The sequence below is a fragment of the Manacus vitellinus genome, unplaced genomic scaffold (assembly GCF_001715985.3).
Source record: "Manacus vitellinus isolate BGI_N305 unplaced genomic scaffold, ASM171598v3 scaffold_38_pilon, whole genome shotgun sequence".
Taxonomy (NCBI): Eukaryota; Metazoa; Chordata; class Aves; order Passeriformes; family Pipridae; genus Manacus; species Manacus vitellinus.
Window position 1 is genome coordinate 2,884,662 of NW_021940526.1, and position 12,665 is coordinate 2,897,326.

At 40.1% G+C, this 12,665-nt stretch overlaps 1 protein-coding gene across 5 annotated transcripts in view; it reads right to left on the bottom strand.

Annotated features, from left to right (window-relative positions):
- Positions 1-2,509: 2,509 nt before the first annotated feature.
- PLCB4 (phospholipase C beta 4) overlaps positions 2,510-12,665 on the bottom strand; it is a 168,742-nt gene continuing 158,586 nt past the window's right edge. For 3 of the 5 annotated variants that reach the window (XM_029961662.1, XM_029961661.1, XM_018077577.2), the window contains 5 exons: positions 10,980-11,081; positions 9,750-9,807; positions 9,259-9,345; positions 7,116-7,152; positions 2,510-4,362 (listed from right to left, as the gene is read on the bottom strand). In XM_029961662.1, the coding sequence (XP_029817522.1) occupies positions 4,274-4,362; positions 7,116-7,152; positions 9,259-9,345; positions 9,750-9,807; positions 10,980-11,081 (373 nt within the window). In that variant the 3' untranslated portion in view covers positions 2,510-4,273. The remainder of the gene's footprint in view (positions 4,363-7,115; positions 7,153-9,258; positions 9,346-9,749; positions 9,808-10,979; positions 11,082-12,665) is intronic. The other 2 variants (XM_029961664.1, XM_029961663.1) reach the window with 1 other exon arrangement.

Here is a 12,665-nt window from a genome sequence, read left to right on the forward strand (position 1 = left end):
TGACCATTTCCTCTCTCTCCTGTTTCATGATAAAGAGTCAATCCTGCCCCCTGCCCCAACAGAGTCAGACCTGTGTTGGTTGTAAAACAGGATTAACCTACAGATAATAAGTTCAAGGGACTGTATAAAGGAAAAAATATAATCTTATATACAAGTCTCTTTGACTGTAACAAACTATATTTCTGTGGCAATTGTAGTGCCTGGCTTCCTCAGTTCCTCCACTGATGAGCCCGGTATTTAACTACCTTCTATTTCCTCCTCTAGTCCCCTATTTAATTTCCAGACTTATTGAGGTTTCTAGGTAGCTTCTAAGCCTCCAAATGCACGATTCTGAGCAGCTGCCCCTGCAACCAGGGTACCACAGGGAGCAGCTGGGAGAGAGCAGCTGTGCTGGAGGCACAGGCAAGCCTGACCCACGGCACGGCACCGCGGCTCTCCCAGCACCCGCCAGCTGCACGGCACAACAAAAAACCCTTCAGCTCCGGGGACAGTCGCCACTTCCAGCCTGCAGGGACACGTTTATTCTGTTCTCTGCGGCAAAACAGGGAAAGGCCTAAGATTTCCTAAAACCAAGTAAGCCCCAAAACATGGTCAGAGCAGAAAGGTCTCACCTGACGGAGCCAGTGCAGCATTACCTGCCCTGAAATGCTGTGACTGGGGCCAATTTATGGTCACAGACTGGATCACATGGAACTAGACCCCCAACCTGCCCTTATACAACCAGTCCCCACAGCTGGGGGTGTCTCTGAAGGCTGAATCCCCCTTGCTACCTACCCCCAACTATCAGGTAGCAATAACTCTTACCAGCCTCCTCGGGAGGAGCACGCAGCACGGTGACAGCGGGGCCACAGCCCTGGAACAACTGCTGGCACATCCAGCAGGAACAGGGTTTTCTGGCCGACTGGCTCCTCTGGGATGTCTCTGCCACTTGCAGCCGGTTTCACAGGCAGCCCGTGGGCAACAGCATGCGGAGTCTACAAGGAAATCAGCCCCCGAGGGGAATTTTGGGTCTTTAGTGACGCAGTCTAACTGCACTCAGGCGGTGCAGGTGTTGAACAGACCCCCACCTGGAAATAGTTAAGTTAATGACCAACCCCCAAATTACTGGAGGTGAAAGAATAGCGGGCTGCCTGTGAGGCCAGGGTGTCGTGACCCTCCCCATCACAGCTGAGCTGAATTTATCTCAAGAGATTCAGAGAGGGAGAATCTGCCACTTCCCTCGATGAAATTTCACTGAAGTGGAATCCATCACCCTGGCAGGGAATGACATTTTAAACTGCTTTAACTTGGTATCAATGTTCAAATTGATTAGCCTATTTCATCTCAATGGAAATTCTCACCTCATTACATTAGCGGCCAAACTTCAAATAATTTTTGAATCAAATACTACTTAAACAGTATTTCAAAATACTTAGCTGACAAAATTCATCACTTAATTTCAAATTACTGCCTGCATTTTATGCTAAATTGTCAACGGATAAAATAGGCATCAGTGCTGGGAGCTGAGGTTTCCTGCTCTGCAGTTTCACAGAAGCCCATTTTCTCTCTGACTTGACAAATGCCTGGCTCCTGGCTGAGCAGTGAGCACAAACTCAAACGGGGACTGTGGACAGTATTTTCTAGCCTTCCAAAACCCGTGTTTCCCCCTGATGGATAGGACACTTGCCAGGGAAGTAAGACAGGTAGGTTTGTTTTTTTTCAGAGAGGGATGTGAGCCGAACCCAAGCCCTTCATTTCTAGTTATTTCTTTAACAGGTAGGGCAGTGTTTTCCAGCCAGGTTGTAAGTGAGCCTAAGATGCTTCACCATCCAAGTTCCCTCTATATCTGGTCTGTTATTTGCTTCTCTTTACTGGCTAGAAACCACCGTGGTAGGCAATGGTATAAAATTCCAGCTCTTGGCACTGTCTCCACCAGCTGTGTTTTAGAAGACATTTTTAATTAACAAAAAAAACCATAATAAAAAAAAATGCCTTGTTTGAGATGCCAGATCCTGTCCAGCGTGGTCTGAAAACACTGCTGCTCCCAGCTCCATCCAGCATTTGAGACCGGTTTAGGGAGCAGGGAGAGCTGCTCCCAGCACACAGCTTGTCTTTTAAAACATTATAAGGAGCAGGAGATGCCTCCTTAGGTTGTGGCATCAGAGTGGGAATTCTGAATATGCATCACAGGTTGGTTTAAACCCTGCTTTAAACACCTCAAGACTCACTGACCTCTGCCTCAGCTGCATTCTCAAAGCTGTGCTGCTACACTGGACTCAGGCTGCTGCATCTCCAGGCAGTGCTGCTACACTGTACTGGGGTAGACCTCTAGTGCTGCCAGGACCAATGCTGCACAATGCTTCTATCACTTAAATAAAATTAAAAAAAAAAAAAAAGACTCCTTTGACTAAATAAGCTGTGATAGAAATATATTTACACTATGCACATTTTTACAGGAAATACAACTTGCTAAAAATTTGCAGTTAATAATACCACCGCCCTGCAATTCACTGCAGTCAAAACTAAAGGATTTGAATTTTTAAGTTTTTTATTAGAGAAGTTGAAAGTTTCATCTCAGGACTGACATTAACATAATTATCTCTTTTCATTTATTTTGTTTATAGGAATATGTAGAATTTGTTTGTACAAGCATATACAACAAAGTAATTGGTGCTTAGTACATTGAAATCAGGAATCTGATTTGTTCTAAACTACCAGTTTTCCATGCAGTCATCTTTGAATTGGCAGCATGGACAAATTCCAAGCGGAATGCTTACATGCATTGTTTTGCAATATAACTACAGCAAGCTCTGGAAACATGCAAATTAACACATTAGCAAATTGGTTTTTATATCTAATGGACATAAAAAGGTTATTCCTGATATGAAATTCTGAAAATCTGCATAAATACTTCTGTGTAAAATTAAATTAGTTATGTACTTTTCTTTTACTACAAGTATCAAGAATGCCCACGTAATTAATATACACACATATATATAGAGACCTTGTAATGCTAAAAGTCTTTGTAATTAATCAAACAATATTCTGTGCCATACATTTACTCAGTATTTACCAGCTAGTAGCATGACTGTGGTCATATAGTAGGCATTACAGTCTTAGTAGCATTTGTATCACATGCAAACATACTCTTAGCATTTCTGCTTACTAATTTTTATCACGTGGCAACATGTATGTGATTTTCTACAATGTTGTAATTCCCAAGTGTATAAATACTTTTTACATTTTCACAGTTACAAACTTTTTGCCAAAAGCCATTTAAACAATCTTTTAAGTTACAATGAACTGTAATATCTGGGATCTACAGCAACAGGATCAAAATGCAATTTCTATACAAGCAATGTAGGATGTAAACTTTTCTTAAAGTGCCTAAAATGTAATTCCTTAGAGCACTGATCAGTTTTGGCACGAATACACTGTATTTCCCTCAGGTTATCCACTGCAGTAACTTTTACAGGATATGGGCTCCTCTCAGACATTATGACAGAGTTGATATGGCACTTGTGAATGACATCATTAGGCTGCAGAAATATCCTGTCAAGTTACTGTTGCAGCTGATGAATTTGGCCGATGACTTTGTATATATTGTACTTCTGAATACACGCAGTTACCTTTCAATTGCCTGCTGCCTGGAAAATACCTCGGAATATAATTTATAATCACCCAAACTCAGCTCCTTACTATCTTGATTATTAGGGTGACTGGGCATAAGATCCAGTTCAGTGGGCTCGATGACATGAGGTGCTGAGCATCTGGCGAGTTGTTGCTTGTCGGGGTCTGGCAGCAGGGGGGTTTCTACACAAGGTATCACACATGAGAACAGAAATGGTAAATAACATGACTCGACTACAGGTTTTTTGTTGCCATTTGAGATGATGTCAAAAGTATCTGTTGTGTTTCGAGGCTCTGATTGTGTAATTCTGGTGCAGGCAAGCTGCCTGTTGAGGACACAGGAAGGAACACAGGGACGGGGTTTAAAAAACCGTCTTCATCTTCGGGTTGGGGTTTTTCTGAACAAAGGAGATTCTTACAGAAATCCAACAAAGGAAATTCAGTGCCCAGTGTTAAAAAAAAGAAATAATGCAAACCTTAAGACTTGGTGGTCCATAGCTACACTTTACATATTAAAAACAAAAAACCAAAACAAACCCCTTTTAAAAACTAAACAAAAGAAACAAAACAAAAACAAAAAAAAAGGAAAAAGCCCACTTTTCAACCTCAGCAACGTTATTTTGAATTTTGCTCTCATTTTAAAAGGATGCTGTGTTCTCCAACTTCAATTTGCTTGTTGAGGCTTCAGACCACTGTTGCTGGCCTGCGATCCATCTCTGCTTCCAGCTTCACCATCTGCTGCATCTCCTTTGCCTGCAATCCAAAATAACCGCATGAAGCGTCGCATTAGACCTTTTGTTCAGAATGAAGCACACGTTCTACATGACAGTGTCTGAGTGAAATACAGGCAAAACACACTGAGATATATATATATAATGACATTATTTTTACACCCCTCAGCCTCCCCCGTGTCATTCTGTTTTCAAAATCAGGTGTAATCCTTATATCTACAAATTCATGGGGAATATTTTTGATCCTATTCCAGGACTCATGGGTTGACTTTCTACAGTGTGTGGTAAAATGCAGAAGCCCCAGCATTGAGGAACAATGCCAGGTAGATGCCAATTTGACTGTTTCTCCTGACAGGACATGTCTTTGGGAATGTATTCTTTACCGCTGTTCTATGAGTACTCTGACGTGTTAATTTCTGAAATTCTTAGAGACTTCATCTATAATCTGGACATATTTCTTTCATAAAGGCAAGGAATGACTAAAATCCATCAGTGTAACATATTCCTTGCAGTAGGTAAGATTTTTTTGAACAGTAATTTTTTAAGTATTAATTTTTTTAAAAATAATCTCCATCTGGCCTGGAGATCCTTAAGATTACAGAGGGGGTGTTTTTCACCTCAGGATTAGACTACTGCTATATGCTTCATGGGATTACACACACTGAATCCACCTGAAACTGTATCCAAATGCATTATGCAAAATACAGCAATGAATATATGCCAGATCTGGCTATAAACTCTGTGTGCCTGAGGCTTTGCAGGCAGAGTTAAAGTACTGTGTATAAATGGTAACTGGCCTGGGAATCCCCTCTTAGAGGGCGTTTTTTTTAATTCCTTTCCCTCCCTCTCTCATACACACACAGAGGCACAATTTCTCCTCCTGTTACAGTGTTTTGTTTGAAACTCTGTAGTTTAAAGGAACTGGGAGTCAGCATCTTCATTTTCCCTGAGGCCTCTGAATCTGGGAAGTTATTTAAATCCATAACTCCAAGGACCCTGAATAAATTGACCCAGAGAGCAATCTAATCCACCTATCTTTACAATCAAACTCCTGAGCATTAGGACAAGTTTAGGAAGAGACAACCCAAGCTAATATTTTCTTTGGTGTAACTGCTCCGCATCTGTCATGCAGGGAATAATGGTTAAGGGACTTGACTTAAATAAACTCTGTTCCAAAAAAAGTTTTAAATGTTGCTTAGACAGGCAACTTTGCTACACAAGCTCCTACTTAAGGGCTCATCTATTCTGTATGTGCAAACACATATTTGCATGTGTGAAAATGGGCAAATGCAGGTCTAAAGTAATGAGATGCACCACTATTCCTTTTGCAAGGTAAATGTGGATTTATGTAGATGTGACATACCTGCCTTCTTGAAAAATCTAGCCCTGTTCTTTCTTAATCATCATCATCATCATCATCTTAGGGAAAAAAGTAATTATGATAATAGCAAAGCAACTGTCATAAATATGATTAAAAATTAATCAACGCTCTCCATTTAAATGACTTAAAAGTTTGAAAGTAATGAAGAAATAATTTTAACATGAAAACATGGAAACATAACAAATAAATCAATATGGACAACCTCTTCTGAGATGTTGGCTGGATTTTGCCTGTGTGTGAAATGAAACTCCAGATGAAACAAAACCTTGTGGTTGTTTCTTAGTGACTCACACATTTCACGTTTTAGGCTTGTGACTTAACTATTGGCACACAGCGTCCTATAAATATATTCTGCCAATGTATTGTGTACAGAATTGTTGCAGAGAGAACCTGGCTTCAAAGAACACATTAGCATATAGCACAGGACCAGGGTGCCTGGTTTTGCCAGTCTGAGCATGGTTCAGACAGTGCATTCCGACCTGAACACTCAAGCACAACACTGGAAGATGAACCTTCTGGAAGGCAGCACTGAACCCACAGCGAGCCCAGGAAGTGAGGGACAGCCAGTGGACTCCGCTTTCAAGAACAAAAATAATTTTTTCCTAGCCTAATGAATGCTTTTTTTCATCATTATGTGTCTATAAATAGATGTTGCTGAAGTGGGTGCTGTCAGCGGTGCAAGATGTTATCAATTCAAGAGAGTAATTCAGAGGAGGCAGTACTGTAACCATGGGACGTTCAAGCCCAGTGCAGCTCTTTCCCTTGGTAAGACAGGGGTTAACAGAGATTTCTTGTCAGTAAGGATTACTTAGGGAGCCACAGCAGCACAGCCACATCACAACTGGAATTGCCATACCTTGTAAAATGTTGGAATTTGAAGTGAATTTTAAAGTGCTGGAAGCCTCTCTTCCTTAGGCACTAGGAAGCTATTTCTAGCCATCTATTCTATATTTTGCTATTCTTAGCGTGGAATTACTTATTTTTATTACTATGCTAATATATGTGGGTACCCTTTGTCTGACTATCAGCATTAGCAGGTAATCATACGTATGTTAACACTAAAATAGTTTTCTTAGATCAACAGACACTCTCACACAGTTCAGAACTCTAAGCAGATCTTTCAGTAACAGCAGCTAATGTACAAGTTAATCTCTGAATATTTCCTCTGCACATCCCTGTTCATATGCATCTGAATTTGAGATGCTAAAGCACAAAATACTGTTAATATTGTGTCAGGCTCAAATATCTGTGTGCAAACAAGATTAACATTGTGTCCACTATGTCAATGGCACTTCCCAATGGTTGCATTTACAAGGAGGGCTCCAATGATAATGATTTAATTTAGAAGGAAAGCACACTGAAATAATAGTTTGCTTATTATACGTCCATCCTACCTTGTGTTTGAGAGACTGCATGACAGGATTTCAAAAGCTGTTTGTACAAAAATAATAATGTCAAAATTGAGTAATACAACAAGAAGCAAATTAAATGAATGAAAACTGAAGTGAGATTGAGAAATTAATGCAAGAAAAACATACATAAAACAAAACAAATTTAAATTCACAACAGTTTATATTGAAGGCTGTTTCCACCCATAATTCTGTTTTTCTACATTGTATATTTGTATGAAAATTTTCTTGCCTTGTTTTGATCAGGGGAAAAAAAAAAAGCTTTGAAATGATCATTAAACAAATATCACCTTTATCTGGATCCAACTAGCTTTTACACATCAATGTGTATCACAATGAAACCAGAACCAGCTGGGGTTTTGCACTGATGCACTTTTGGGGGCTAAAAGGAAACGGTCAAAACAGCACGTGCAAAAATATATATTCTGATGGATCAAATCAGAGTGAGTTAAAAAGCCGTTGAGGACTCCCCCTGTGGCAGAGGCCACCACATGCCCACACAGAAGTGATAACCAGCCTGTGGATGAGTTTACTCCATTTAATCACTGCTGATTTAAGCTGACCCCGTCCCTGCCCCGAAATGGCGTATGAGCAAGCCCACGTAGGCTGGACCATCACTCAGCAGCAGAAGCTGTAACCCCAGGTAAGGGAAGTATCTAGTTGCTCAAAGAGGTGACTCCTTTAATGACTCACACCTATTCCCACCTGCCTCCCTCCCCTATACACAACGTGGTTATCACATTATGGTTAAAGGCACAACTACAATCATTCTCTCTTGTCCTTATGCTTTTAAAAAATGTATCCAAAGCTCTCTGAAGCCAATGGAAAGAAACAACTGATTACACCCACGTCTGGATCAAGCCCACCATTTTTTTATCAACTGTCATGCTCTCTACAGTGATGCTACAGATCTGCTGTATCCCAATGTCCTCCCCCAGGCCCTGGCTCCCCTGGGTCCTGCCTTTTGATATTGCCCAGGAGCAGACTGACTGACAGATCCATTCACGCTGGATGTTTCAGATGGTCTCTGCAGAATGTTCCTGTGAGGGAACAGAATGTGTGGTTGTCGTTCTGAAGGGAGGTGGGGTGATCAGAAGACAGAGCCCTGGTGGCTGGGGCTTGCTAGCAGTAGCCACCTGAGATCCTACATGCTGTGACCCCCCCCAGAAGTTACCCAGGCTGCAGCTTTTGGGGCTGTAGGACTCTCTCCTGGCAGTGGAAATACTTGATTTGCATGTACTCTTCCCCTGCAAGATGGCTTTACTTCATGTTATGTTATCCAGAGAGTTCAAGTTCTGAACATTTAATAAACAAAGTAGTAAGTACATAACCCTTGAAAGTAACGGGTATTAAATGCTCCCCTTCTCTCTCACCTCACTGAACTGCTGGGTATATTCCCCTTGCAGTTTACATTTGTAAGTGCAGTACTGCAAGTCCATGCACTTATTACAGCTCTTCTGGCTCAACCTTTCAGCAAGGGATCTGCTCAGAAAATAGTGTTGCTTCCACCAGAAATAAGATTAGAATTTTCCTTTCCTTGCCAAGTAGTTTTTCAATTAAAAAAAAAAGGGGGGGGGAGCTTATAAACTAGCAGAAAATAATATGGTATTTTAATTAGGAAAGGGTGTACTAGTACAGATAAAACTCCCCATGCTACTATACATCTCTAGAATTCAGTCCAAACTCACTGTCTCTTAAGAGTTCAGAGATGCTCTGTGCATGTTTCACCTCGAATTTTCCAGTCAGCACTAGAAATGTTAAGTTCCAAAAGGAAGGAAACCGATTTGCTTGAGGTACTTTTTTTGAGAGCAATTACAATGGATATGCCGGGTCTTGTACGACTGTCACGTCTCGCTAACGAGTATCAATGTGGCTGAACAGCTGCAAGGACAGACTCTGGCTGAGCAGTTCAGCTGCCACGTGCTTATCTGAAACAAATCTGGTGCTGTATCAATATTTACGTCACCTCACCTCTTCACTTGGACTCCCCAGGCAGGTGAGTGACCGTGAACAAGGTCATTGTCCCCATTTTGGTAAAGACTCACATTTAGGAGCATTCTTACTCAGCCTGACTCTGGTTACTGTTTTCACTACCTTGCTTTTCTTTTAAGCCTTTAAAAGAAGGTACCTGCTCATTCTGCTTCTCCAAGACTTCCAAATGCTCAAGTTGAACTTTTTTCAACTGATCCATTTCCTTTGACTGCTTCATTGCCAGCTGTAATTGAGAGAAAATAATTGGGTGGGGAATGTAACACGTCATTAACAAGTAAAATAAAAACTTACTTGAAACATATACACATACATACTGTCACCCCCCATTTAGATGGCACAAAACATCACAGGAGGCCTATCACCCAAGCTTAAGAAAAGCTATTAATACATTAATAGAGATATATTACACATATTGCATATAATACATAGAATTAGCAAACACAAGAATGAATAGTAATTCTGTTAATTTGAAATAGATTCATCTTACATAGATGTTAGGTCTTCCATGCTACACGTTATGTGGAACAAAGCAAAGACAAAATCTACTAGAGCTGGATTCCCAACACAGAGAAGTGAAAAAGAATATCCAGAAATAGTGCCCAGTGACTTGGTCAAGGTTATAGTTACCCTTTTTCTCTCTTCCAGGAACTTTTTTGTGTTGCTGCTGTTCAGTTCTCTGACTCGCCTAAAAAAAAATGCAAACGTTGTCCATGAAGACTCATTGGAAAAATATAAACACAAAAGCTACAACAGAGTACTCTTAAGGTATATTTTGGGTTTGGATTATCTGTACCATGTGGGACTAGTGGCAAATTGTACACTCCTAGGGCTACACACCTTTACACTTACATTAACAGCATGACTGAAAACTTGGCTGTTGTGAATGAAGTTTGCTTTTCCCCTCACTCAAGAGTGGTAGACAAAACTTTAAGAAAAGTTAATTCATTTGTGCATCCCTTGCTGCACTCTGCCTTCAATTTGTTTTGGTATATAAAAAGTGCTGCATCTCTTAACAGTGGGAAAAATCATCTGATGATCATACATAAAATTACAGCTTATCGATGCTGTTATTCTTAAAGCTGTTATTTAAGCAAAAAGATAAGTATATAGTTAATATTTACATAAAATACCTAAATGCAAAGTGTCTCTTCCTAAGATTTCTGTCATGAAAGAGGACAAAAATAGTTCAAAGAGGTGAATCAGCCTAATGACAAAGCCTGAAAACCAGAACTGCATTTCGCCTGCTTTCAGATCTGGGAACAGCTTTATCTCAGAGTCATTAGTGAGGTCTGACATCAACAAAAGCACACAGTTACCACGGGCTCTGACAACTCATCCTCCTGATGAGCTGGGAGTGTGCAACACTCCAGGGACTCAGTTCAGCACGAACAGGTTCAAGCTGATTGACCAAAATAGCCCAGTGCCAAGGAGGGAACGTAAAAGAGGAAAGACTGAGCCAGATGGCAAGCCCAAAGTGAAGGGGAAACCCTGAAGGCTTATGAGACAACATCATGTAGGCTCTGCTTTCACTCCCTTTTTATAGTAAGGCCCTCATTTCACTTAAAAAGCAAAAGAGGATAATGCACTTGAAGTACAATCATTAAACGCCTCACAGATGTGTTTCAATGTAATTGTGATTAGACCTGCTCTAGTCAGTCACAGATGATCAAGGCATTACATTTATTAAAAGGATAAATACGAGAAAAATAATTATTTTTTCTAAAGCAGTCATCTAAAAATATATTCAGCATAATCATTAGACCTTGTTTCCATGCATAAAAGTGTGGTTTTAATAGAATTAATCCATGAGTTCCCCTGTCAGCATTCTCTCCTCAGGAAAGGAGATCTGATACTTACCTCTCTCTTTCAGCTTTATTTTTGATGGATTTGTCTTGGCTTATGGCTTTGCTGTTCTCCATAGATATTTTAGCCTGGTTGGCACGCATCTCCTTGCTTTCCCTGGGGGAAACCAAAGATAGTCATTAATGCCCAAGATGCAATTGTTGTGGAGGTTGGTTTCCTCTACACTGTGGTTAATTTTGCCCTTGAGGAATTAAGGAAGAGGAAAGAACAAACCACATGAAAACTGCCTTCCTTTGGGTAGGCTTTACACAGTTTGAGCAAGCATCCAGAAACCTCCATTTGTTCCAGAGAATAAAATCTGAAAGATCACTTTAAAGCATTTTTACACTTTGAATGCTGTAAAAGGGTAAAAAATACTCTCTTTTCTCCCTAGTATACGAGTTGTCTTAGTATGAGCTACTATCAGCCACTTAAAAAAAGCAATTTGACTTCTAGAACTGTGTCAAAAAATTTACAAATCCTGCACTCAGAACATAACAGCAGTATCAACAGTAATAATATTTGCTAGTTGTGGTATGAGCTGACAGACTTCCTTTTGAGACTTCTAACTTTAGGAGTGAAAAGAGCCCTTTGGGCCTGAAAAGAGTGGTTTAGCTCATGGTCAGATTTGTGTGTGGTTTCTCCTTCTGGCTCAGTGAACCTTTTAGCCTTTCCTGTGGAACGAGAGAGCTGTAACAGGAGGATGGCAATCCCCTTCCAGGGGTAATGTCCTGAGTAGTGTGGTTTGGCTTGGGAGCTGGAAAACCTCTTCTGTGTTCCAGATCTTGACACATTGCAAGCCCAGGTAGGACCTCAGTCTCTTTTTTTGGACATGATCTTAAGTAGAGAGCTAAACAATTATTGTACTAATTAATCCAAAATTCTAAATATTTTGCATGAAAAGGAGGAATGTGGTACAGAACAGAGTGCTTAATTTAATGCAATATTGTCACTGAATCTTTTTTAGCTTGCTTTCATCTCTAAAAGACATTAATCATTAAATAGCATGAGGAAGCTTTGACTAATATTTTTTACAGCTTAAAATTTTTATTAAAGAAGTTTGGTGCTTTTTTTTTTTAATCTCCAAAAGTTCATAAAGTGAAACATTTCCTGGATACAGGTTTAGAAGCAGTGGTATGACAGCAAAAATTAGACTGGGTTCTAAAAAATGTTGTGTTGAGAGCACATTTCATTCCAACAGCCCCTTCTCCAAATAAGAGCTTTTATTTTCTATACAGAATTTGAAGTAATTTTCAAGCACACTGTCTTAAGAGGAGTACTGAAATAATTCATTTTTATTACTGTGCTCGAGGACATGAGAAAAGTTAGTGTAGGTGTTCAAATTGATTTAGCCTGTTTGCATCAGATATAATTTTAGAGTGAAAGAAGTTAAGAGGATTAGAGGACTACTGTGCATCACTGCTGATTGCAAAATGAGGGTTTGGTCATGGAGATGGTTGAAAGAGCCAACACAACTGTTTATTCTGCAGGTATAATCTAGCTCTGAGCTGCACTGCTGATGGGGTCTTTTCTGGGGCTGTTGGGTTTTCACTTGCAAGAAATAAAAGATATTACTAACAGAAGAAATGAAAAATCTTATCTTCTTTTTAAAATAATCTAGAAGCACTTGTAGACGTAGATGAATCAAGCACTGCTTGGTTCTAAAATAGTGCTTCTCAAAGTAAATAAGAAGTTGTAGTG